This window comes from Synchiropus splendidus, chromosome 5 (assembly GCF_027744825.2).
Source record: "Synchiropus splendidus isolate RoL2022-P1 chromosome 5, RoL_Sspl_1.0, whole genome shotgun sequence".
Classification (NCBI taxonomy): domain Eukaryota; kingdom Metazoa; phylum Chordata; class Actinopteri; order Syngnathiformes; family Callionymidae; genus Synchiropus; species Synchiropus splendidus.
The window spans coordinates 24,315,707-24,340,099 of NC_071338.1; the positions used below are offsets into that span (position 1 = coordinate 24,315,707).

The following is a 24,393-nucleotide window of genomic DNA, read 5'->3' on the forward strand; positions in this document are numbered from 1 at the left end:
TGGCGCGCTTTCAGTTGGATCTGACAAGTTTAAATTCACATGAGATATGGAGCTGATGCTAGAACGTGAATCGAGACATTGGTACGAGTCTGGGAACCTGTTTTGTGTTTGACTAGATTCCAGACTTGATTTTTCGTTCTCCTGGTTTAAGCTATGCCTCTGTGCCTTGTATTTGAGGTGCGGTTATATCTTGTTTGGTCGTGCACAGCCACTTCAACTTATGGCTCCAGAGCTAATGTTAGCACGTAACAATAATCTTAAACTTTTTATTCCCCAACTTTGTCTTCATGGCCCATAATTTACACCTTATAATAAGTAGGGGATTGACACCAGTTGGTTTGTTAAGAAGAAAATGAAAGTTAACAGATTAGATTATATGACTAAAATCAGGGACAAACTAAGTCCGGACTTAAGAGGATGTGAGCAATTACAATTCATAAGGGGCTACATGCGTTCCTGCAACGTTAGGGACTGTCTGACAAAAGACAGAAGAAATCGAATCTGAAATGAAACTGAAATGTTGTAAGATAAATATCTCAAAAAGGGGAAAGTTTAATGATGCCATGACATCATTTGCAAAAAAAAAAAAGTTTGGTTTATTTATGAAAAAAACATAGTGGAAGATCTTCTTTACTTTTTATGATGCAATTTCTTCAATATTTGTATTCATTTATTTTAAGGGGAGTATTACCCATGAAAATATTGTCATTCAGCAAGGACAAGAAAGCAAAGAATTCAAATCACAATACTCTCACATTTTGCATGAATACAGGACAATGGCCACATTTGGCCCCATACCGCATTTACACATGCAATTACCTAGTAATTACACATGTATTACTAAAATCATTGCAATAAAAGACAAAAAAAAAATAATATAATGTATTTAGAAATAGCAATGAATAATGAGAAAATGTAGTGTTTCTTTTATAGTAAGTTAATTTGCTGCACCTCTGATCTAAACAATCTTGTCCGAGATGAAATGGACAAAACTGAAAGAGAAACATCGTCGTGTGATTGTCTAACTAAAAATCAAAACATGCTCGAGGTGGCAGAGTAAAAAAAATATAACTCTGCGTCGTGTCTGTGGGACAATAAAGTCCACACATCTGCCACTCATCTCCGACAGACGGAGTTGAGAGTGATCCAGGTGACTGTGGACTGGTTCTGATGGAAAACACCCCGACGGTGTTGATGTGGCCGAGGCATCTGGTGTTTGCTGCTCATGCCGCTAATGATGATAAATGCTTGTCATGGTGGCAACGCGACTCCGAGGAAAAGCACAAGCCCTCCCGCATTTTGTTTTCCAGCTGCATCACAGGAAATAGAAAAGAAATGTTGGCTCCAATGGCAGCAGCTCTCACTGAAAGGCTTCATCAGAAAGAAAAAACTGTTTCATATTGAAGCATTAAACAGAAGTAACTAATGCATTCATCACACAGTTGGCATTATACTGCATTATATTTACAGTTATATCATTTACACACACAATAAAGGTCATCATCTTAATGCATTTTGTATCTTCAAGTAATTTTAGGGTTTTAATTGAAGCAAGACTGGATTATAATTGTAGATGCTATTCAAACACTACTTACTACTACGTTTGTTTCAAGTTTAATTGCCAGATAAAATGTTCGTATTGTACTCACGTACTCGCGAAACCATCTTTTATAATCATCCCTGCTGTAAAATTAATATTGTATATTTTTAGTTTGTCTTCCTTTCTTCATTTATTAATTGCTATACTTTTGAATTTCATTTTATTTTATTTCCTCATACATGTTTTTAATATCCAACTGTTACTGTTGCTTTACTTTTATTTGAGATTTTTTTAATGTCCCTTTTAAATGTATATGTTGATTTCATTGTATGATGTGAACCACTTATTGTTATACATGTGAAGCTCATTTTGTCAAACATAAATTCTTACACGTTACATTTGTTTTTATGTCATTATTTGTCTGAAGTCAGGTCGTGGGGGCAACAGCTGAAGTAAAGGTCCTTCCTTTCTTTTTTTCCCTTATCATGATATTTCACTGACAAAATTTTACATATCTCATTTTTAGGTTTCGCATGTTTTCATGGTTTTGTTTGTTTGTTTTATTTTTTAATATTTTTTAATTCATTATTTGTCCCCCAAATTGTAACATCTTTTAATGTGTTTGAGCACTCTAAGATCATTTCTGTATCGCAGGTTTAAAAATAATGTATACTGTCTTGTGGCCCCTTTGTTTCCATAACACAAAATAATGTATTATGTTATTCACAAAATAATCCGAATTTATAATTTTATATATATTCTTTAAAATATTGTCGCACATCCTGCCCAACAACAGATTCTTGAAACACTATTATCCAAACGCAGCTGAACAATTTAAAGACCTATTTAATGCTTTGTCACACGCCCTGTTAACTGTCAGTTTGTTTTATTAAAACGCGCTTTCTTCCGGCGTAATTACGTTAGCATTTCACAATTCCCCGCTAATCAGCACACGCTGCTTCCTGTTTGACTGCAAGGAGACAAAAGCGAGATGAGCCTTAGTTTATCAAGGAAATCAATCCGGCACGGCTGGCTGCTATTTTTAATCATCCAACACGATGGGCGACGGAGGGAGCGGGCTGAGAGCAAGGGTTAGAGATTTCTCACCATAAATGCCTTCCCCAAAATGTCACGCTCATGCAAGCTGTCACGGGGCGGGGGAGCGGCGCACGTGGAGAATGAGAAGTAGGCCTGGAAGTGGACCACAGGGAACACCCTTCCATCATCTGTCTAAACAGGCCTGGAGGGCTGGCATCACAAAACCCCGCTCTCATGCCGCCTCAGAGCCAGATGTGCCGGCGCAGGATTACTGTGCAATAATAGTGTTTTTAAGCAAGTCTACCGCGGGTATTGGTATCAGCGGCGGCTCATTCAGAACGCCGGAGAGCTGTCACTGTTGCTGGGAAGCTTCATTGTGCCGCTAATAATAGCTCATTAAATCCATTCTTCCCGCCTTTCTTATCTGTGAAAGACCGGTCCCTGGCCGAGGTAACGGGTCAGCGGGCCGAGGCTGATGACTTGATTTGTCTCATTGAAATATGTCTCTCTGTGTAGAGTCACTGGGTGGAAATGAAACCGGCTCCGTTTCCACGTGAGCGTGCTCCTGACACAAAATCACCTTGAAGCCAATTACTTTTCAAACTTGAGAAAAACTTTACTCCACAATGCTCTCTGGTGAATGATGCAATCCACTGTGGGTAAGCAGTGCGCCCAGTTACAGAGGGGAAAGCGATGTGGGAAAAAATTTCAAATTTTAAAAATAAATCATTCGAACCGTAGCCTCTCTTAACACGCTGTGGCATGAACTTCAACTGTTGCAGTGCTGATTGGGAGTTGAAACACCAGCACACAGTAGTTGTGGGTCACAGAGTTCTAGTTGAGTGTGTATGGGAAGAACATTTCTGAATAATTCTTCATCATTTGTTTTATGAATTTTGCTGCCACACCCTGATCTTCCAGCTCATGCTTACAGATACAACTTGATCATTCTGGTGTCAAATATTTAGCTGCGATTAATCACATTTAATTGAAAACTAAAAATTAATTACTCGATTAAATTGTTCAGGTTTTACCTGACAATGACATGGTGCACTCACAATCACATGGCGGTTTTAAAAGCAGTTTGCATGTGAGAAATGTTTATCCCTTTCTAACAGAGAAGATGTTTCATACTCTCAAACTCTTCAATGCTGGCACTGGAAGAAAGTTTGAAATGATAAAGTTCTTGACCTTTCACAACAAAACAATAACAGTGTTCAGCTGTAGGACATGCTCACTTCCACCCAAAATTGATAGCCCTAGATTTATTTTATCTGTTGAATTATGTACATTGTTTTAGGATTTGAAATCTCATTGATAACACCGAAATCCAAATGAGCTGAAGCAGAGTACAGGCTGCTGTAGTGTTCCAGCGTTGGTAACAGTGTCTACTTAATGTGTCCAACCTGGTGTGGGTTGATAACGTCACATTCAGCTGTTTCTTGTTTTTGAGTGTTTGAATGAGGCAGAGAAAATCGGAAATGTGGCACACGTGGGGCCAATTTTCCCCCACGTGCAAAAACATGGTGTTTGTCATTGGGCCATTTGCGAAGTATATGTCATCTCTGTGGTCTTGTGGTTGGCTGGCATGTACTGGTCATTGCTTTCATCTGATATCACACCAAAATCAGAATCAACTCACCAGCAGAAAATTCTACACCTCTGAAGATATTTTTATTCATTTTCCAAGGAAAAATGTGCAATATCAAATAAAAACATTGCCAAACATGTCAGCCAAACACGAAGCTTGGTGAGGCGAGGGTGAAAACTCATTTTCCCCTGGGAAACAAATAAAAATGTCTTGGCAAAGTGCCATCAAATCCTTCATTTCAATTTTCTATGGCTTAGCAAAACATCACCAAAAAAAATCAATCATAGCTGCCGGACGTGACGTCATCATATCCTTACCTTGACACATTCGGTAAGCAGGCAGATTTAGTTACTACACGAAAGCTTGCTCACACTACACACACAGTAAGATAGGAAGTAAGAGTCACGCTGCAGACTTCGCTCAAATCCATGAATAGCAATACTCAAGGAATCACCCTCCATTAACAATATTTTCTGAACATTTCACTGAATCTGTCAATCATGTTATTTAGCCACAGTCACATGACCTCCTTTGCAGAAGTGATAAAACCTGACCATGGAAGTGCTCTTTTTGGCTCTTCATGCTGCACTAAACATGAGACGCCAAAAAAAACTGTGCAAATATAACTAAAAAAAATCCACATCAAAGCTAGTATTTAGAATTACTAATAGTTATTAACTATAATAATTATCATGCTTATTAATTATGCGCCTGTTAGACATGAATACCTTGGTCATTACTATTATTATTATTATATTATCTGGTTTGGATGGTTTTGTTGTGTGATGACCCAGATAATTGAGCTCTTTATTATTATTATTGTTATCATTATTATTATTATTATATAACAATTATGAAAAATATTAATGGTGATGAATGGGACGAAGTCATATTTAAACGTTTCTAATTTCAGATGAATGCTGTAGCTGTCGGAGAGAAAGTGAAAGCGGATTAACGGTGAAAACAATGAACGTAATTGTCGGTTGAAGCCCTACTCGAGTTTTTCCCATCCCGCCTAAGAAGCTCATCTTCATCCAGGCTAAAAGGTTGACAGGGTCTTCCACTGCAGACCGTTGTCGATGAGAGGAAGCCCTCGGAGCTCAGTCATTAGTGCGCTGCCTTCAATCTGATTTAACAGGATGACTCATCGCATCCAAGTCACTGGTTCATCAACAACAGACAACCCCAGTGAGGAGGATATCCGGCCCTCATTTTCATCCAGAGGAGGCTGACAGGAGCTGAGACAGGAGGGCACTGCAGCATCAGTGTGAGTGAATAGTAACGCACCATGAGGAATGTTGTCATGATGCGTGACAGTGTTTTCGCAGGCATGTCGCCACTGCTTGTTCCTGAATGACATTCTGTCATTGTGAAGATTGTAAAGACGCATGCTAAGATTCGAAGGAAATTGCGGTTGTCGGAGGCCATTCAGGACAGTTCCGGTAGACGCTCCGATGTCTCCGAAGATCACTGACACGATAAAAAGGAATCACTGTTTACCAAAAGATCATTTCAATTTGATTTATTAAGCAGCGTGAACCTAAAGAAAGAACCTGCACCGATGGCTGAACGATCGTACGTAATGTATCAGGCCTGCTACTTATAAATACCTCTCCTCCCTGACCACCAGAGTTCACTGTGTTCTGCATCTGACTGATGGCGAGATGACTGGAAAATGTGCTGTTGTCGCAGGAGTGATCGCTCAAACAACACTAAATTGAGTATAAGTCATCTAGTTTACAGGTTTGCTGCAGGGTATAGTTGTATCACTAGCCTCCAAGATAACTTTCTGACATGGCGTCAGTTCCTGCGATTCAATGTGTTGAGTGGAGAATGTTCACTGATAGGGATTATACTTATTTTATCTGCTCTTAAGAGTGCACTGTTAAATTCTTACATTTGTTGAGTAGGTTGTATTTACGTTCTTATATTCTTATAGTCTCTATATCAGTGTTTTGTTTTTATTTGGGTTTTGTTGTTTAATAATGATAAATGGTTCAAATGAATGATATATATATATATATATATATATATATATATATATATATATATATATATATATATATATATATATATATATGTAATAATAATAATAAGGATGATATAAATTATTATTATTTTGTTCCCATTTTGCCTCGCTGTACTGCACAGAATTTAGATGGCAAATCATGTAGTTTAAGTCCCAGTTTAAGCCCCATAAAGCACGAGGACACGTGGTCAAACCGACATTGCACACAAACATTTTGTGTGCAAGCGATTATAATTATTGCATGCTAACAAGCTACATGAGTAGCAGCAATGCCAGATAAATATTAATCAGTGTCACTCATGTTTGCGCTCTCAGGATGATTTCTGGACACAGAAGAAGCAACATGGGTCCAGACAACCACAACAGCAACAGATGCAATTGTCTTTTTAATCCATGCTCAGCATTAATATAGATAGATATTTAATAATACGCGTAATTTAGCGTACAGAAAACGTAAAGCTGCAACTGTGTTTAACTAGGAACTGGCTGAGATCGTGTTTGAAATGTATTAAAATGTTTTCAACAGTTTAATAAATGATAAAAGGGTTAAATGGTGTGTTGTGATAATAATCAGTGGATATTTATTTCCTTCACTTTGAAAGGGAAAAATGCTATAATGCAGTCTATGAATAGGGCCTATCCCTGCGACATAACTTGGACGCTAATAATACTAAAAGTGTTCGCAAACTGTCCATTTTCTAACCCACACATTTTTAGTTTAGCACCAGCTCACTCAAGTCCAGGAGTCCTGACGTCATTGCCTGTATAAAAAAATCATCCCACCCTTCATGGGTAACAATGTTCAGCAATACATCTGATCCAGTCCCAGGCTGGTTGAGTCAGACCGGACTAAGATTCCTTTATCTTGACAGTGACAAAAAATGCCAGATGTTACTGATGGTGTTGATACGACCTGGTAGATTACATTTTTTCAGACATTATCTTTCAGTAGAATGATTCCCAAATATGGCGACAGTCTCCTCACTACCGTTTTATATTTATTAAAGGGCAAGCAGCATGTTTTATAGTTCTCCTGGTGCAGTGAGACACCAGCAACAAAACACCTGCAGTCTCAACTGGAGGCAGTTAACAACAAAACATGGTCGGTCTTTCACTCCAACATCCCTTTGTTTGTCTTTTGGGAAGCCTCGCTGCAGCAGTTTGGGGGTCAAGCGTCGTGCAGAAGGACACTTCAACAGTTTGCGATTAAGTGCCAACATGTCCTGGCCGCAGGCAACAAGAAGGAATGGAGAAAGCAAGCCAGCAAACGCTGTAATGCAGCACTACGGAATGCTGCGTTTCTAAATGGAAAAAATCTTTGAAACATTTCAGGTGTTTGTCAGCGTAAAGGAGGAGCGCGGAGGGTTTCATCTTGTGATATCTTCGGTTCGCCTTGTTGTTTATTGTCTGGCTAATGAGAATTGGAGGCATCAGTGGACTCCGCTGCTGTAAATCCTTCAGAACTGATCTTTCGCTGATAAAAATCGATGCCATGACCAGAGAGCGTGCAGAAGCTGGGAGGTAGCGAACTCTCCCTGAAGGTACATATAGCAGATTTATGACGTGTCTGGCAGCTCTATTGCTGTGAAGTCGCAGGTCACACGAGTGCAGTGTTTTCAGTGTGGAGCAGTCCATGGGACTGTTTTAGTCTGGAGTGATGGAGAAGCTTTTCAGAGAGTCATCATGATGGTGGTTAGGTCTCAGTCAAGAGAAAAGATTGGAGAGCTTTGTACTGAGAAAACTGTTTTTAAAATCTGGTTTGTTTGTTTGGATGTACATCTGAAATATGAGGCCCAATGTCAAATTATCCTCCGCACGGTAATGAAAGAGAATCACTGTTGTTGTTTCTTGTATTATTATTATTATTAATGAAAATAAACAAAACATCATTACGTTCTACAAAAGTTCAATCCGTCGTTCCCGACCAGCCACCATCACCCCTAAATCTCATGTCATGACTCACATCAAGAAATAAATTGAACAGTATTAAACAAAATATATCCTCAACAAATGAATGCAGTTGAACCTCACATTATTTAATAAAACAAAAGCAGGTATTTTCAGGGTTTTGGCGCCGCAAACCGCAATTTAAGAGTTTTAAGAGTGGTTCTAGAGACTGAAAATCTCTATGTTTAACAACAAACTTTGATAGTTTCAGTGCCATCTGAAGAGGAATTGAGTCATGGGTTAGCAATAATGTTCAGACCAGAATTGGTCCGATTATTAGATTGGACGCGGGTAGTTAGTCAGGCCAGATGGTTCGAACAGGTGCAGAGGTGAGACAGTGTTGGACTGAGAATGATGGTGCTTTGAAAAAGAGGCTCATTGATGTGGTAAAGGAGGATAGGTGGGACTAGAGAGGACACTGAAGACGGGTTCATGTGGAGGGCTTGCTCAAATAACCACTCGACGGGAAGGATAAAGACTTGCCAGGCAGTGACTCTTGGAGTAGTTAAACTAATAGAACTGCATTACAATTGTCATCTGAAATTAAATCAAAAAGGGTTGAACTGATGTATTTCTTCTTCCAACAGCACAACCATGACCTCTCTCCCAATGTAACTGGACAGGAGCCCAGCCCAGTTACATTGGGAGAGAGGCGAGCAACACCCTACACCCTGGAGCTTTCAGGGCAGAAAGTAAAATGGCTCTCCAATAAAGTTTAAACAACAGCTGTAGGTCACCAGAACGCAACACCGCGTGGATGAAAGACGACATATGTATTCATCTCTTCAAAATCCCTGCAAGAAAAACTGGGCCGATATTTTACCTCACAATTTCTTCTCTCCCAGAAGAATCAGAACTTTGTTTGATATATTTGATATCCTTAAAATCCTTCACCACAGGGAGTATGATGGAAAACAAAAAAAGGGATTTCAATATTTAAACTAGCTCCCAACAGGATGATTCCATGAGGCATTAAGCTGAGTTCACTCAGCTGGAGTCGCAACTTCCCAGAACCGCTGTCCTCCGTGTGACTCTGCACCGAGGAGAGATTAAGACTTAAACAATAAACCAAAACAAAACAAATTATTCTGTGGAAGACTATTTTTAAATCAGTCACTCAGAATGTGCCCTTTGAAAGAATTTATCATATACAAATCCTGGCCATGCAAATGTAAGAGAGCCGACAACACAAAAAAAAAAGTTTAAAATGGTGGCTGTATTTTAAAAATAAAAGCATAAATATAGTGAATATACAGTAAATGTATAATTATTTCAAAGGTTGGTAACAAAGAATGTTTATGGCACATTCTAATAATGTCAATGAAATCATTTCATATCATAATTGACTCTCTGATAAGGATTGTGGTTCAGTTATTTTCAGTAGCTTATAGCCTTCACAGTCAAGACAACCACTCACACCTGCTGAGAGTCATCGGTTAACCTCGCATGATTTTGAATGATTTTGTAAAGCAGGAGGTCCAGAGGAAATCCAAGCGATGCAGGGAGGGAGAAGGTACGAATGGTCCAAGGGTCTGGCCAAAACGAGAGTTGCCTAAAGGTGGATTCCAATCCGTCCCACACCTGAGAGCACAATTCGCATTCCCTTTTACAATCTTCTGAAATGCTAAATAAAAGCTGGAGCAGATGCAGCAGATGATAATTTTGGTACTCTTGTGTTGCTAGAACCTCAGCTATCAATCATCCACGGGAATGAGCAGCCACTCTATTTTGAGTATCTCCCAGATGGCCTTTCCCCACGTCCAATACCCCAGGAAGAGTTCAGGCACTGCGTGGAACTCATTTCCATCTTTTTCTACGAAGACAGTCTTGTCTTCTGGCTCAGCTCTATCTTCACAAGAACAATGCAAACCTTCATCAGTGAAGACCTCAAGATGAACTAACCTCTCCACCCAAAGGAGTTACCATGGTAAAGACCATTCCACAGCATCAAGACTCCTAAGGCATCACATACTGAGGGTGGTCAGGTGGACTCGAGTGACCACTGTTGACACACAAGTCAGCCTTCACATAACAGTTTATACATACAGTGGTGGCAATACGTCTTCAGACACCTCATATGATCTACGGTGGGATAACAGCAGGACTGCTAATATAAATTTTCTGTTGATTTATTTTTGTTCATTTCATTTCATTGTGTTATTTGTCAAATTTTAAGGCTGACACACACACCAACCACAGCACAGGCCATTACAAAGCTTCCATCCTTCACAAGAAGGGCCTCGAAGGCTGTCGTCGCATTTATTGCCTAGGATTTGCGCCTATGTGAAGTAGTGGAGGACCAGGGCTTTTGGGCACTACTGCATACACTGGAGCCAAGTTATGGCGTCCCATCTAAACACGATTTCACTCAGCACTGTTTCTCGACATGCTTCAACATGTTATTCGGCAGAAAAGCAAGATTTTTACATTTCATTCATAAATATGTGAATAAGGACACAGATTGGAGCATTCAAGTAAAGGATATGGCTGCCTTTTTTCTTTACAATGCAGAGGCAACTTCCCAGCTAACACATTTCCATTAGTTCAATAAAACATCATCGAAATATTTCACGACATTGTTTCTCATTAATACTGTTTTTGAAAACATCAGGCGGTGAGTGGTCACATAAGGAAATGTGAAACGAACTGATAATCATTTTAAAAGCAAATCGTAACCCCTGGATCGTAATCCCATCGTGAGGTGCCTGAAGAATCCTGCCCCCAATACATGGTGACGTATGTGACTACGCCAATGACGAACATGATGCCACATTTACGGCATTGTGACTCAAACTCATGACCAGCGGCACTACCAATGACATCAACGTGTATTGTATAATTGGACAGCACAGTTTAATCCTCACCTCATCCTGTTTTAACACGTTGCACACTCGGTGGAAGCGCTGCCAACAGCATCAGGAGATGACGCAGAAGGGGAAACATTTGACAAAATATGCAACAAAGATGGCTGACTTGTGAATCACCCAGGGGCTCAAAAGTCCACTTGGCGATGGTCGATCTGTTTTACCTTAGGAGTGAGAAGGTGTTGATGTAACAAACGGCACATAGTCCACTCAAGCAAAGCGGACCGAGACACGGGTCATACGGAGACTTGATGGTCTGTCATATAGGACTCTGTCTGCCATACTACTGAGGCACCCCCCAGGGATAACTGTTGCAAAACTTCCATCTGAAGAAGTCATCCTGAGTTTAAGGGCAGTTTAAAGACCTTATCGAAATCTGAAAATGCCATCAAGACACACAGTGGACTTTGTGAGTTGCAACTGTCAATGAAAAAAGTCAAAGAGCCATTCGGGTGCTGCGATCTGGGTGACAAGTCACTGTGCTGTGACAGGTGACATTTCTGTGAGGTTGCATCTGGAGTTTTTGGGCGCTGAGGCAAAGCTGGCCTTTTACTCTCTTTGCTTAACAAGTATTCAACACGCAGACATAAAACATGCAAATGGCAGCTGGCAGTGTGAGTGGCATGGTCTCCCCTCTGTGGCGTTGTTTCTAAACACCCACGCTGTGAGTTCTCTAATGATTCAAATATTTCTCTTTGATTCAAACTCACTGTCTGTTGTATGAAACATTCAAGCCGGTCTACTCCGGAGTTGCCTCGGGCTGCAAGTGGGTTAAGCTCTTCCTGTATTTTCTCCGTCAACACCTCCAGTTGCATCTTTGCAGAGGTTTAACTTATGACAGCTCTCTGTCCACCCTTTTTCCTGTTGAAGCTTGGCCTTAAATCCGCATTTCCCGGCCTTTATTTTGGGTTCAGAAGAACAGCGATTGGCATGCACAGAGGCACAGTGTGTTTCTCTCCCCAGTGAATCACTTGAAATGCTCATCACTTTGAAATGACATCACAGGGCCTCATCATGATTTATGTCAGCACACATACAATTCCAGTTAAAAATCCAACAAGGAAAAAGTTTTGAAAAAGTCTGCTCTAACTGTGGTTTGATCAGCAGTCATTACTCTCACAAGGCCGATCCAATTGTCCAGGCAATTTGGTGGCCTAATGGGGAGGCTCTTCACTTTAATGATGTTGTTTAAAGACTATAAATGACGGTCATTACAGCTTTGGAGACGTCATTATTACAGTGATACCAGACAAAACAGACAGGGGGGAGCACAGAGACGATCATAGGTGAACGCGTTCCACTCCAAACGTGTCAAATATGAACTATTCTCAGGAGGACTTTTGCAGAATGACAAAGACTGCAGTCTCTGGAAGGCCTCTGGCATTTCATGATGCTTTTAGGCAAAAAGTCAAAGTTCTATGATAGTGAAAATACATTGATCATAAACCGTGGTATGTGAGCGCATGGAGCCGAGACAGAGTCTGCTCAACAACCGTCATCACTGCGGCATTTAAGCAGCCCTTTACAGAAGAAACTGACCGAGCATTGCAGTGTTCAGGTCAGCACCACCACCTCAAGTTCATATACAGTAAGTTCAACAATATGAGTTTACTGCCGCAGACGCGACGCCATACAATGAAATCCCGCCGCGCACCACTTCAGAGGAACAATCGCGTCTTTATGTGTGGATGAACTATCCAGGGATCCTCTGTAGCGCTCACTAAAGACTAAGACATTATTTCTGTCAATGAAAAAAGCTATAACTTTACCAAGCTATGCGGCTTTATTGTGTACATGTGAGGTCCAAACTGCACCTTCTTCTCAATACACATTTTAATTAATAAAGTAGCATTTTTTACTCCTGGTTTGCATCACGACTGGTCATTTAGGGGTGGGCCATAAGATGAGAAGGGAATAGTCATAACAAGTCGAGCTCAACTGTTTCCTTGCCTGATGACGTGAAAAGCAACTGATATTTAAAAGACCCTTCTTTAGCTCAGGTTTCAAACATAAACATCTAACATTCATAATCGCAGACTCATCTATCTGAAGTGACTTTTAGTGCGGTAGGAATACAGCGCCCAGGGCCGCGCCTCAGGGCATGTGCTTGTTCCCCTCCACCCCCATCTGCCATATTTAATTCATGGAGACTATTTTTATTTACATTCTGACATGAACCCACATTAGCACACCGATGTCATTTTTAATTCATTGTCATCAGCTCATCCCGACAAGCTGCTGGAGTCGATCCCAGCGTCGTCAGGTGAGGAGCAGAGGACCCTCAGTCCACTGTTAAAATACAGACAACCACTTTCATTGCTATTCATTTGTGCAGCCAAAAACTGAGGCTGATTCCTAACAAGACAAACATGTGTATCGTCTTGCGCGTGGTACCCTGGAGTTGTCTCCACACAAAAGTCTCAGATGCTTCACTTGGCACCTTTTGCCTCTGAGACCAAACAAGCTCCATCCTGTTTGAGCAGCAGGAACTTTTCTAATTACTGCTGCAATTATAATCATGCGCGTGTTACAGCAAGGCCTCTCTGGGCCCCGTGGTCTCCAGTATCTTGGCAGGATTGGCAGAGGGAGCAAACTGCTAATCAACAACCCCACTTCATCAACCTACCAGTGTCTGGTCTATGAGAAGTCACATCTACAGTGCCGCGCTCCTTCTCCAGTAGCATTACTCTGTATTTTCTTCCCGAAGGAAAAGCCAGCAAACTCTCTGGGGAGGCCAAACCATTTAGATTATAATTAGATTCAAGCAGTGGAAGTCTCTAGGGAGGTAGGGCCTTCAGCTATAAGAACTCCCTCTGGAAAAAAAAATAAAAAATCTTTCCATAAGGCGCTGGGAGACAATCACCCAAGAACCCTGATATTGTGGAACAACGATTCATAGAGGGAGCAAACTTGTCATGTCCGCACTATAGTCCTTTCCATCCATTGTTGTATTTCTTTCGTGTACTGTCTTGTGCTTTTATTTCGTTACTCCCGGGTGTTCTTGTTTTCCGTTTCCTGTCTCCTCTCCAGCTTTACAGACAACGCAGATGGCGCTCATCTCCTCGTCAGTCCTTCTGTGGATAGATTCCCTCCGACGCCAGCTCCGTTTGCCAGATGGCTGCTTCTCGTTCCATTAAGGTAAACTTTTTCAAGACTTCCGTGTTCGCGCTTTCCTCCCTGACCTTTTCCAGATTCTCCCTGCGCGCTTGAAATCCTATTCAGCCACATCCTTAGTTCTGCGTTCTTCCTCGCTCTACTTTCGTTTTCTCCCTGACTCCATTCAGTCCACGTGTGAGCTGTTATTTAAAGTCTCACTTTTTAGTTATATCGCCGACAAGTTTACTCCCCGTGTGCGTGTGTGTGTATATCTTCCCACCGCCGAACGCTTTCAGTTTATTGCCACCTCGTGAGCTTAACTCCAAGTGTGTTCTCTGTTCTCACAGTTTTAGGCTTGTAATTCTAATTCGCCTCTCTTGTTTTTTCAGAGTCCCTGCATGTTGTTCCCAGTCCGCGTTTTGGTCCCGGCGTCCTTAGTTATCGTTACTTGTCTGTGAATTTATTGTTTATTAAATCAACTAAATCTTGTAAACTACTCCTGTGTCCCGTGCCTTCTGTCGACCAACACTTTCTGCACTTGGGTCCATTCATCCAGCATCATGACAAAACTATTTAAAAAGCTTCAGCACGCTGTAAAGTGGGCAAATGAGAAGAAGAAGGTTGGGTCCAGGTGTGAGCGAGTGGTGGACCGATTGGCTGTGGAGAGAACACGGCACCGGTGATGGGAATCGATTAACTAACAACCACAAACCGAGGGAACACAGTCAAGGTCATGTGCAAACAACAAACAGGAGGGGAAATGTTTGTTTGAATTGTCAAGCGATCAAAAAAATGTTTGTGAAATACATCCATGTAAGGCGTTCCATCTATTGATCATGATTTATCCGACACAGAAAGACAGTTTTAACAACTCTGGTCTGAAGAATCTGTCAGGAATTGTTAACTCCCCAGGTTTATCTGTCCACAACGTATCTGACGTTTCTTCTGGTACAGTAGGTCAAAAAATGCTCCATTTTCTGAATTGATTTTTCTTTAAAAAAAAAGAGCGAGACCAGAATTTTATTCCATTCATGAAAATCGCAATCTGTAATATGTGTGTGTGCACATACAAAACGTATTTGGTACCATGTAGGGGGCCAAACCTACCAGAGGGGAGCCCAGAGAAAAAGGTTTGGGAACCACAGTGTTGGGTGAATCAATGTGTTTGGAGTGGTTCACATTGTGAATTCCCGATAAGATCAATGACGTGTGTCTCCTCACCTCTTCCCATTGATGGATGTAGCGGATGAGTCGAGAAAGCCTCAAGAGTCGCAGCAGACTGAGGATCTTGGTAAAGCGAACAATCCGCAAAGCACGAGCCGTTTTGTAGAAATCTGAGTCAATGCGCGTCTCCACGATGAGGAAGATGTAGTCCACTGGAATTGAGGAGATGAAGTCCACCACAAACCAGCTCCGCAGGTATTTGATCTTTATTTGTTGCGGGTCCAGGATGATCTCAGTGTTGTCCTCCTTGACAATACCCGTCCTGAAGTTGAGCACTAGGTCCATGAGGAAGAAGGTGTCGGAGACCACGTTGAACACGATCCATGGTGGCGTGTGTTCATCCTTAAAGAACGTGATACCTACAGGGATGATGATGAGGTTGCCCACCATCAGCAGCAGCATAGTCAAGTCCCAGTAAAACCTGGTTGGACAAAACACAAAGAAACACATAAGCATCATCTGAAGTTTGCATGCCTTCGGTTTCCATGTCAACAAATCGGATATTTTGTTTGCCACCAAAACACCAAGCTGAAGTGAAAAGCTAAGTAAAACAGCATGACACTGATATCCACTTTATTAATTCTTCAGTATTCTCAAGTGTCAGGGTGGATTTATCCTGCCTCCTTTTAAAAGTAAACACATTCACAGCACTGCATAATTTAAACACCATGAAACAATAATTTGAGAAACCCCAAGACATAGTTATCAGTTGGACTAAAACAAGTGGAAACCTGGCTTGAAGTTGGTCGTCACAATGAAGTCAACTCTTTCATCACTTTTCTTTCAACTACTTACATAATGTCAAATGATCACGTCTTCACAAGGGAATATGAAAGAGGAGTGTTTTTTGTTAGATACTTATCAAGTTCAAGCTGCTGAAAGAAAAAACGATTCACACTCTGTTACATTATAGAAAAGTGTTGAGGTGAAAAAAGGTGAGATGATGCATTGGTAGATGAGTGGACTCGTTTAATAATAGAGGAGGTGAAATAAGGATAACTAGAATAGCACTCCCAGGGTGCAAACCTCTGCCAGACATCTGCAATACAGCGCCAACACAAATCATATGTAGAGAGAGAGAACTGAAGACAAATGAAAATGCAAAACCCAGGGATCTTGCCTGTCTTCATTTCAGATGATGCTGCAGCAAGAAAGCCTCCTCCACCTCAACCTAACTTGGTCATCATCGCTGGTCACACCTATAGTCCTCATGTCATCCTTCACTACATCCATCACCCTCATTGGTTGTGTTCCTGTTCATCACCTCCAACATTCTTGGTCCCAGACTCTCTCCTCTACATGTACTGAAACCATCTCACCTCCCAAGCATGAGTTAGTCGTGTCATCCTAGTCACTCCCAGGGACAACCTCACTGTCTTCATCTCTGTCACGTCAAACACAGTTTCCTTTCTACAAGTCGGCAGTGCTGTAGCCAGGAGACACAAAGGAAGACAAAGATGGTGTCTGGCCTGTGACAGGAAGATAGCATGGTCAAACGCATTCTCACTCACAAGGTGTCAAAGAGCAACTATTTGCAAGTGGACTTTTGCATTCTATGTTGACGTTGAAGTCAGACCTCCATCCCATGTTGACACATTGGTATTTCAATGGAGTAAAATGTTTCTCCTCTCGTGATGGTGCAAAATGACGGACTAGAACATACAAAGGGGTGGACCATACGGAGCTCAACTGACTACTGAAAAATAGATGTGACTTGGTACATACAACACCTTTCGTGACTCTGCGCTCCATGGACCGTGAAAATAAAAGATTATAAAGAGCAAAAGGGGCACCACCGCATGGCTTAACCCCAACCTCTGCCTTTCAAGTCGGCACGCTACCTGCAATTATATGGAGCTAGATCTCTGCCACCGACTTGAGCGAACGTGTTTTGGTTGTTGTACACTCAAGACATGTTTTCTGCACTCACAACCATCCCGTTGCTCGCTGAACGTCGCATACATGCACGCTCAACCTTGGGCTGCCTCGCTCGAAGTGTCATACGCGCGCACTCAACCTCGGGCTGCTCGCTCAACATCACATACGCCCGCGCATGCAACATCACTGCCGCTCGCTCAGTATCATGTGCTCGCGCTCAACTTCAGTCTGCTCTTCGCGCACAACTCCATGTGTACACAAGACTGACACCAAAGTCAGCCAATCACTCAGCTGCCACTTGAAGTCCTCTGCTCTCATTGGCTGAACCTCTCCACCATTCACAAGACGTTTCAGGAAGGCAAAAATCCTAAATTAATAAAAATGGCGCAACACGGTAGAAACAGCACACAACAGCGTCAAGTCATAGTCTAAAAAGTTTTTTTGCGCCATTTTTATTAAAGCAAATCTTGAGTGTATAACAACCAAAACACGTTCGCTCGAATCTAGAGATCTAGCTCCACACAATTAGCTGTGGGTGGACCCAAAGAAAGAGAATCAAATTGGGCAAAACCAACAGGGATGATGACTGCCATGATTCCCGGGTGATATCTTTCTTCTCTTGTGAGAACACACAACAAGGTAGCACAAGATGGTGTCCATTCATCAAGGAGGATGACAAGGATAGGTATTGCATAACTTATGAGGTTTGAGTGTGTTGAAGCTGCAAATGATGAGCTATTGAATGACATACTGTAACACTTGGCATTAGGAGGCTGGATGAGCACAAGCAGCGACTACTGTACATGTACAAAACAAAAAAAGAAATCCCTTTTTTGTTCCCGCACATTCAGCATTGGATTGAACCCAGTTTAAGCCTGACTGCTCCGTGCCAGTAACCATAACATTAAACATAATTATATTTAGACAGTAAATCCATTTTCAAAAAGGTCAATGAGGGTTAACCAATAATTATGAACTGTCCTGTGACCCCATCATCAGATTTGGATACGAACGGCAGCAACTGATGGCCTGGTAATTGAATCCAGATTGACTCTTTGTGTAAAGGATGATACATGCTGGACAGATACTTCCTTGATCACATTACAGGATGATCTGTGTGCAGCTCGCTGCGAGTTTAGATCCCACCCACCTTTATAGGGTCATAAAATTCCATCCCAGGACACAATCAGTTTTGAGAGAAGGGCCTGGAAATTGGGAGATGTCACATCAAACAGAACCAGAAAAAATGATAGTTTTACTTTAAGGGGCTTTTTTTATAAGGAGCAATCCATTGTGAAGATGAGCTCATTCATTTATCTGAAGCACTTCTCCATCACTAGGTGACAACAGGGCGACCAAAACATCTTGTTTCACTGGCAGCTCCAAACATAGAAGTTATGGATTTCCCTGGCTCTGGGTCAGAGGTGCTAACTTCACTAATGTACAAGGGAAACTTGCCTTCTGCCTCAGCACTTTTGTTTTAGCCTGACGTTGATACAACTACAGCTCCGATATTTACTGTTGCCATTGACAAAATGTCCCGCCTTTGGTTTCTATATACAAAGCAAGTGATAATTATATATAATTGCAGTACACCATAGGCTGTAATCTTTTCACCCAGAAAATGTATACTTTTGAGCTGGCCTTGTCTCAAGACAGAAGTGTTGCATAACATACCTCCCATCAGGCCTGAAGGCAGTCGCAAGGTATGGCATATGACCTGAAATAGCTTCAACCACTGCAGTTGGAATCTCAGAGGGTTTGAGTAGGAGTGAAAAAGATGTGAGGTATGACTGTCATGGTAATGTGTGTGACATATCAGGAGAACTTGCGAGGCTGTACACATTGAGGATGAGGCACCAAAAGTGCCCTGTGATAAAGGGTGAACGTGTCGTCTAGCATTTACAGCAGCCCGAACACCACATTGAAGACAATAGAAGATGAAGTCAGAGAGGACCATACCAAGTCTTCGCTTATGTGTGGCAGGGTAAGGTGGTGGTTCCACTCTTTCAAAATAAGAGGAGGTGGGTTCGTATGGCTAGGTGACCACATTGCATCTCTCACAAAGATCTGCTTGGCCACAAGGCGCAGGGAGGCAATGTGCAATGTGACTACAGTTAATAAGTTGCTCAGAAGAACAGATCCATGAATTAAAATAGCTCAGAGACACCAAATGTATTATTATGAGTGAGTAATTTATTACTCTCTCAGCAAATCTGAACGAGACTCCTCCAACCCATCCTCACTCCCATGGCACAACATTGAAGTAGAGAAAGTGGACTTTTGTGACCTACAGTATGTCATGTTGACACATAAGGATTGCCATTGAAGCATGTTTTTGCTGTGGGCAGCGCTAGGATATGACGGAGGTTGGGGTTTGGTTAGGATGGGATTGTGCACCTTTGGTTCTAACACTTGACAATGAGTCAACTACTATTTAAAGCCCCTCAAATACTGCGTTTCAGTCACGGTGAGCCATGTAAGGGGTTATCAATAGCAACTGAAGAGAAGTTCCGAATATAAATAAACTTGACCTTGATCTTTAAAGGACAACAAACTGAAATAGCAATAACAGGTGTCGTCTTCAATAAATCGTCCAAATATTTTTTGAGAAAGTCATCTGATTCACTCAACAAATCTTAGTAAAATTCATCACGATGGCGCCACAAATATTTGCTCTACGCATCATCAAGTGACTATGTTGACGCTTTAATGCCGACGCATCAGGCTCTGAAATGAAGTACATTCAATGATGCCTTGGGAAACAGGAACGAAGAGAGGATCGAGAGTCAGAGTCCTTGAAAATAGCAAAAAGAGTCTGTAAGACACGTAATTATTTTACAGACTTTCACTGTGCCGTGTGCATCTGACACACAATTAAGTCGTATTGAAATATAGCAGAGTAATGTACAAAGATTTTGACTTGTTCTGCAGTGAGAAGGTGAACTTACATTACTCCCACTCGCACACTTTCTTCCCCTTTGCACACACAGACCCACATAAATTGAGGAAACAGTGACAATAATTGGAATTCTTCAAAGTAAAAGGGAATCCACTGTTCCAGCTTGTTGTCAAGTGTAGTTATATTTAGACAGGCCTTGCTCGGGGTAAGCCTGAAAGCTCAAGAGAACAGGGGAAACTTCAAAGGAATGAATTCCAACAAAGGTAACAACATTTGTTTTTCTTATTTCTGTTTCGACTCGTAGAGCTGGATAGCCGTTGGATTCGTGTACGGCACGCAGATTAATGTAAGCGTGTTCTGTAGCTTGACAGTGTCTACTACGATGACCTCATAATGATTGCTTCCGTTCAGTAACATCTGCAAAATCCTTGCTTTTGTTTTGCTATTTGTCTCAGCTGTGATGACTCAACCCAAACATGCTGCTCACGGATCCGTGTGACTTCAGCTCCACGGCTCTTCCACATGCATAACAAAGAAAAGCCCAAAATAGATGGTAAAGTTAAGTAATAATGTAGCCTCTGCTCCTTGCTTAGTTGAGGTCTATGCCAGAACAACGGTGATTTGAACCGGCAAAAACCCAGAACGGGAGGAAAAAGCTGACTTGTGTGGACAGAACAGACCACCATCATTCCATCCACTTCCATGTTGCCTGATTTGATTCCAGGTTTCAAGTTTCTTCTTTGTTTTTATTACCTGATTACTCAAGTCTTGGAGGACAAACTTCTAGATCAGTAGTGGGACAGAATCTTTATTCAAATCATAGGTGCACATCACAGACATCAGAATCAGTGCCAGATTTGTGTGGGGTCTCAAAGAAGGTCCACTGCAAGGATGAGATTGCTATGACTATTGTTGGAATCCTACTGGAAGCAACTGCGTAAAGTAGATTGAACGAATTACAGCAACATATATTCAACATGTTTAGGTTAGTAAGAGAGAGTTCAACTATGTAACATGTGACTTGTATTTGTGACTGACAGTGCAACGTTTGTAGCAAGAGTGTGCAAAATCTTCCTGCATCGCCTCTGAGTGTTTACATGGGAGAAAAGTTTTCTGTGCGTATCTCTGCATCGGGATGTGTAGATGCTCATGACGTCCTTTGCACTCTTGTGGTTGCTTCCTAATGGAGGTCAGGTCGCGTAAACATAGCGCCGATCCATTTACCATGCTTTATTATGCACTAGGACCCTGACATCGAGAAAAAAAAAAGATCTATAAATACAGTGGCGGACAACGCAAAAGCATTGAACAGTCCCATAGCTCAGTGGGCATCTTGAGTGAGAGATGAGTCATGTACAGTGTTATAAAGCTATCCTGATGAAAATTCCCATCAGGCTTGTTATTCAGTTCATCATGACAACAAAAGGCAGTGGACAGTAGTATTGACACTGTTTTGATTTATACGCTGAAACAACATGCAGCCTCCAGATAATTTTGCACTTTGGTCAGTGGGTGTGAATGTAATCTCCCAAGATAAGCATCAACCTTTTCATAAGATTTGTGCTTGTAGTTTGTAGCAGAGAATGGGTAAAAGGGTAGCCCTCACTCCTGCATTCAAAAGATAATGGCGTCCAAGGACGAGAACAGTTGAAGTTATAGAGGTACCTAACACTGTGCACTGGAAAAATCCCAACGTGGCTCCCTGGTTTAGCCACTAAAATGGGCTCTAAACAGGACGAGTCAGGTGGCCATGATGTTTATGCTGCTCCTTCGATGAAGCTAATATTTGCTGCAGGGTACAGTATATATGTAGAACAAAGTACACCCCCCACTGGCTACGTCACAAAACATTACCAGGTTTATAGTAGGAGGTACAAGCTGCAGGACATTGAATTGATGAAAACAGAGAAATATATGAGAGTGATTGAACATATTTTGGCAAAGGATTTGGCTTCGAGTGCCTACAAGAGACCACAAAAAAGGGGGTTTATTGCTAGCCATCCTCAACGTTGAACCTATTATGTGTTATGTTCACAGGTGTTTTGCAGTCAAAAAGACTTGTGTTTCAGTCGAGACCACCCAAACTGAGACTGTGTCAGGTCCTAAACCAGAGACTACAGAGACCTAGTCCAAGACATTGAGGTGCCTTGACCCTGGAGAGACCAAGACAGAAAGAGGGGGCATTACTAAGTTCAATTGAGACCAAACAGAATGAAGAAGCTTCGGTCTAATGGTCCAGTAGACACACGCATTTATTTCACACTACAAAAACGATGCAATTGGAACAAACTATTTTACTGAACTGTTTAGCCTCTTGTCCACCTCAGTAGTCTTGGTCTCTCCTCGGAGTCTCCTCAGTCTTGGTTTGGACATGGACTCTGTATGCACTGGACTTGGTTTTGGGTTAGGTGGTCTCGACTACCAAGCTATAAGAGACACAACATAATTTGTGCAGGTGTGTACCTCCATTCTGTGTTCAACATGCAGCCTGTCTCTCCTTTTGTCTGTCCGAACCATGTGTTGCACATGTCCCTTTCCATCTTGTCCTTTCCTGAACTTGGTCAAAACTGCTGTGTACAGCTTACCATTTCACTTTGGTTGCAATGATTCATACCAATAGGTATTATTCAGCAATTAAACTGTAGAACTGTATCTTCACCTTTGGTCGATTGGACAGAGACAACATTAAGTTTTCTGAATTTGCCGACTCAGCAAAGCAGTCCTGCGTGGATTTGATGGAGAGTAACACACTACACCAGGACAAGTGTACAGCAAACCCAATGAGAGGTCCATCATCCTTCAATTTGATGTTTTTAAAAGTTTTTTTTAAATATTTTTCTCAATTTCTCCCAATCGTGTTTGATAAACAAACCATTAATAATGAGAGAAAGAACATGATCAGGAACCTCGCCCTCAGAGATCACTGGCAAAGGAAGACCTGACATTTGACTGTCAAAGGGACTCAGCGGCATCACATTCTGCTCTCCTGCGGAGTGACCTGGGATGCCATCAACATGTTGTCACCCTCAGAGTGCATCCAACTACACGATAAGCCTCTCTCTTCCCCCTCACCCTGTCAGCAGCTGAGGGGGATCGTGGGAGCTACATATGCCGAGACGATATCTTCCAATGAAGCACATATTGAAATTAAGCAGACACAAAAAAAAGGTTGTTGCTTCATGGGGATTGTATGATGTTACGGCAGATCATCCGTCACTCCTGGTACGAGTGGCAGATGACACTCAACAGTGTCTACCTTTCATTCAGCAGCAAGTTGACTGAATGGGAGCAGCAGCAGAGCAGCCATTGTCCCAATTCTGCAAGAGTACCAGCACGTTGACATTGAAATGAATATATTTGTTATGTTTATCGGCTCTTGCACTCCAAATCCCTCACCTCAGATCTGTGTAGCATCAAAGATCTGGTTCAGAAATGATGATCATAATGTGTTTTCTTAGTCAACAGCAGACAACACGATAATTACCTTCCACGTTCCCGATAAAATTTGGGTCACTCTCAACAAAGCGTTCTAATTTGTTGATCAAGATTCTTGACTTAAATTCAAGGAAGAGTTAGGGTGAGGAATTTACAGGCTACTCTTTTGTGTCTTGTCAAAAGAATGACATAATTTCTCCATGTTTACTCAGGAACAAACAGCACAGGACACCTTTTAAAACCGAGTAAGTTTACCAAGTTGTGCACCAGTAATGATACATTGACATTACAGTCTTTTGCACATCCACGGTCTTGTGTCAAGTGCAGTTAGCGGGGTCAAACTAAAGTCATCACAATCTGATTCACCTCTATGATCCACAGTTAAAAAAAAAACAGCACAACGAAATGTGCTTGTGCAGCTTCTTAAAGCAACAATGACTAACCCAGTGCTTTTAAACACACAGCGAGGACGACTTCTGTGACGCACTATATGTTGAGTACACTTGATGGTTTCGGGCCAGGTTATGAAACGCTATATTTAGCTCCAAAACAGCACTCAAAGTTTCAGACAAGTTAGTTTCAGAGATTGGGCTAGTGCTCAATAGGGAGCCTCCTTGTGTATTTAGACATGAAATAAATTCAGGGTTTCTCCATTTTTCTACTGGACAATGATTAATGGCATTAACGCGTGAGGTCACAGGTCAGCAAAATGACACGCTTGTCAGTTCATGGCACGAGTGCTTTAGGTCAGAGTCGTGTGAGAGGACTCTTGTTAAGTGGCCGTGTATATTAATTTCAAGCCCAACTGCGTCCTCAAGTGCTCCACTCTAAACATTAACAAGCAACAAG

General features: G+C 41.7%; 1 protein-coding gene across 2 annotated transcripts in view; it reads right to left on the reverse strand.

Moving 5' to 3' along the window:
• Positions 1 to 24,393, reverse strand: part of LOC128758741 (potassium/sodium hyperpolarization-activated cyclic nucleotide-gated channel 4-like) — a 108,420-nt gene that overhangs the window by 62,536 nt on the left and 21,491 nt on the right. For both annotated transcript variants that reach the window (XR_008414544.1, XM_053865025.1), the window contains exon 2: positions 15,327 to 15,750. Coding sequence is in view for 1 of the 2 variants with exons in the window: in XM_053865025.1 (XP_053721000.1) it covers positions 15,327 to 15,750 (424 nt within the window). In the remaining variant the exon portion in view is untranslated. The remainder of the gene's footprint in view (positions 1 to 15,326; positions 15,751 to 24,393) is intronic.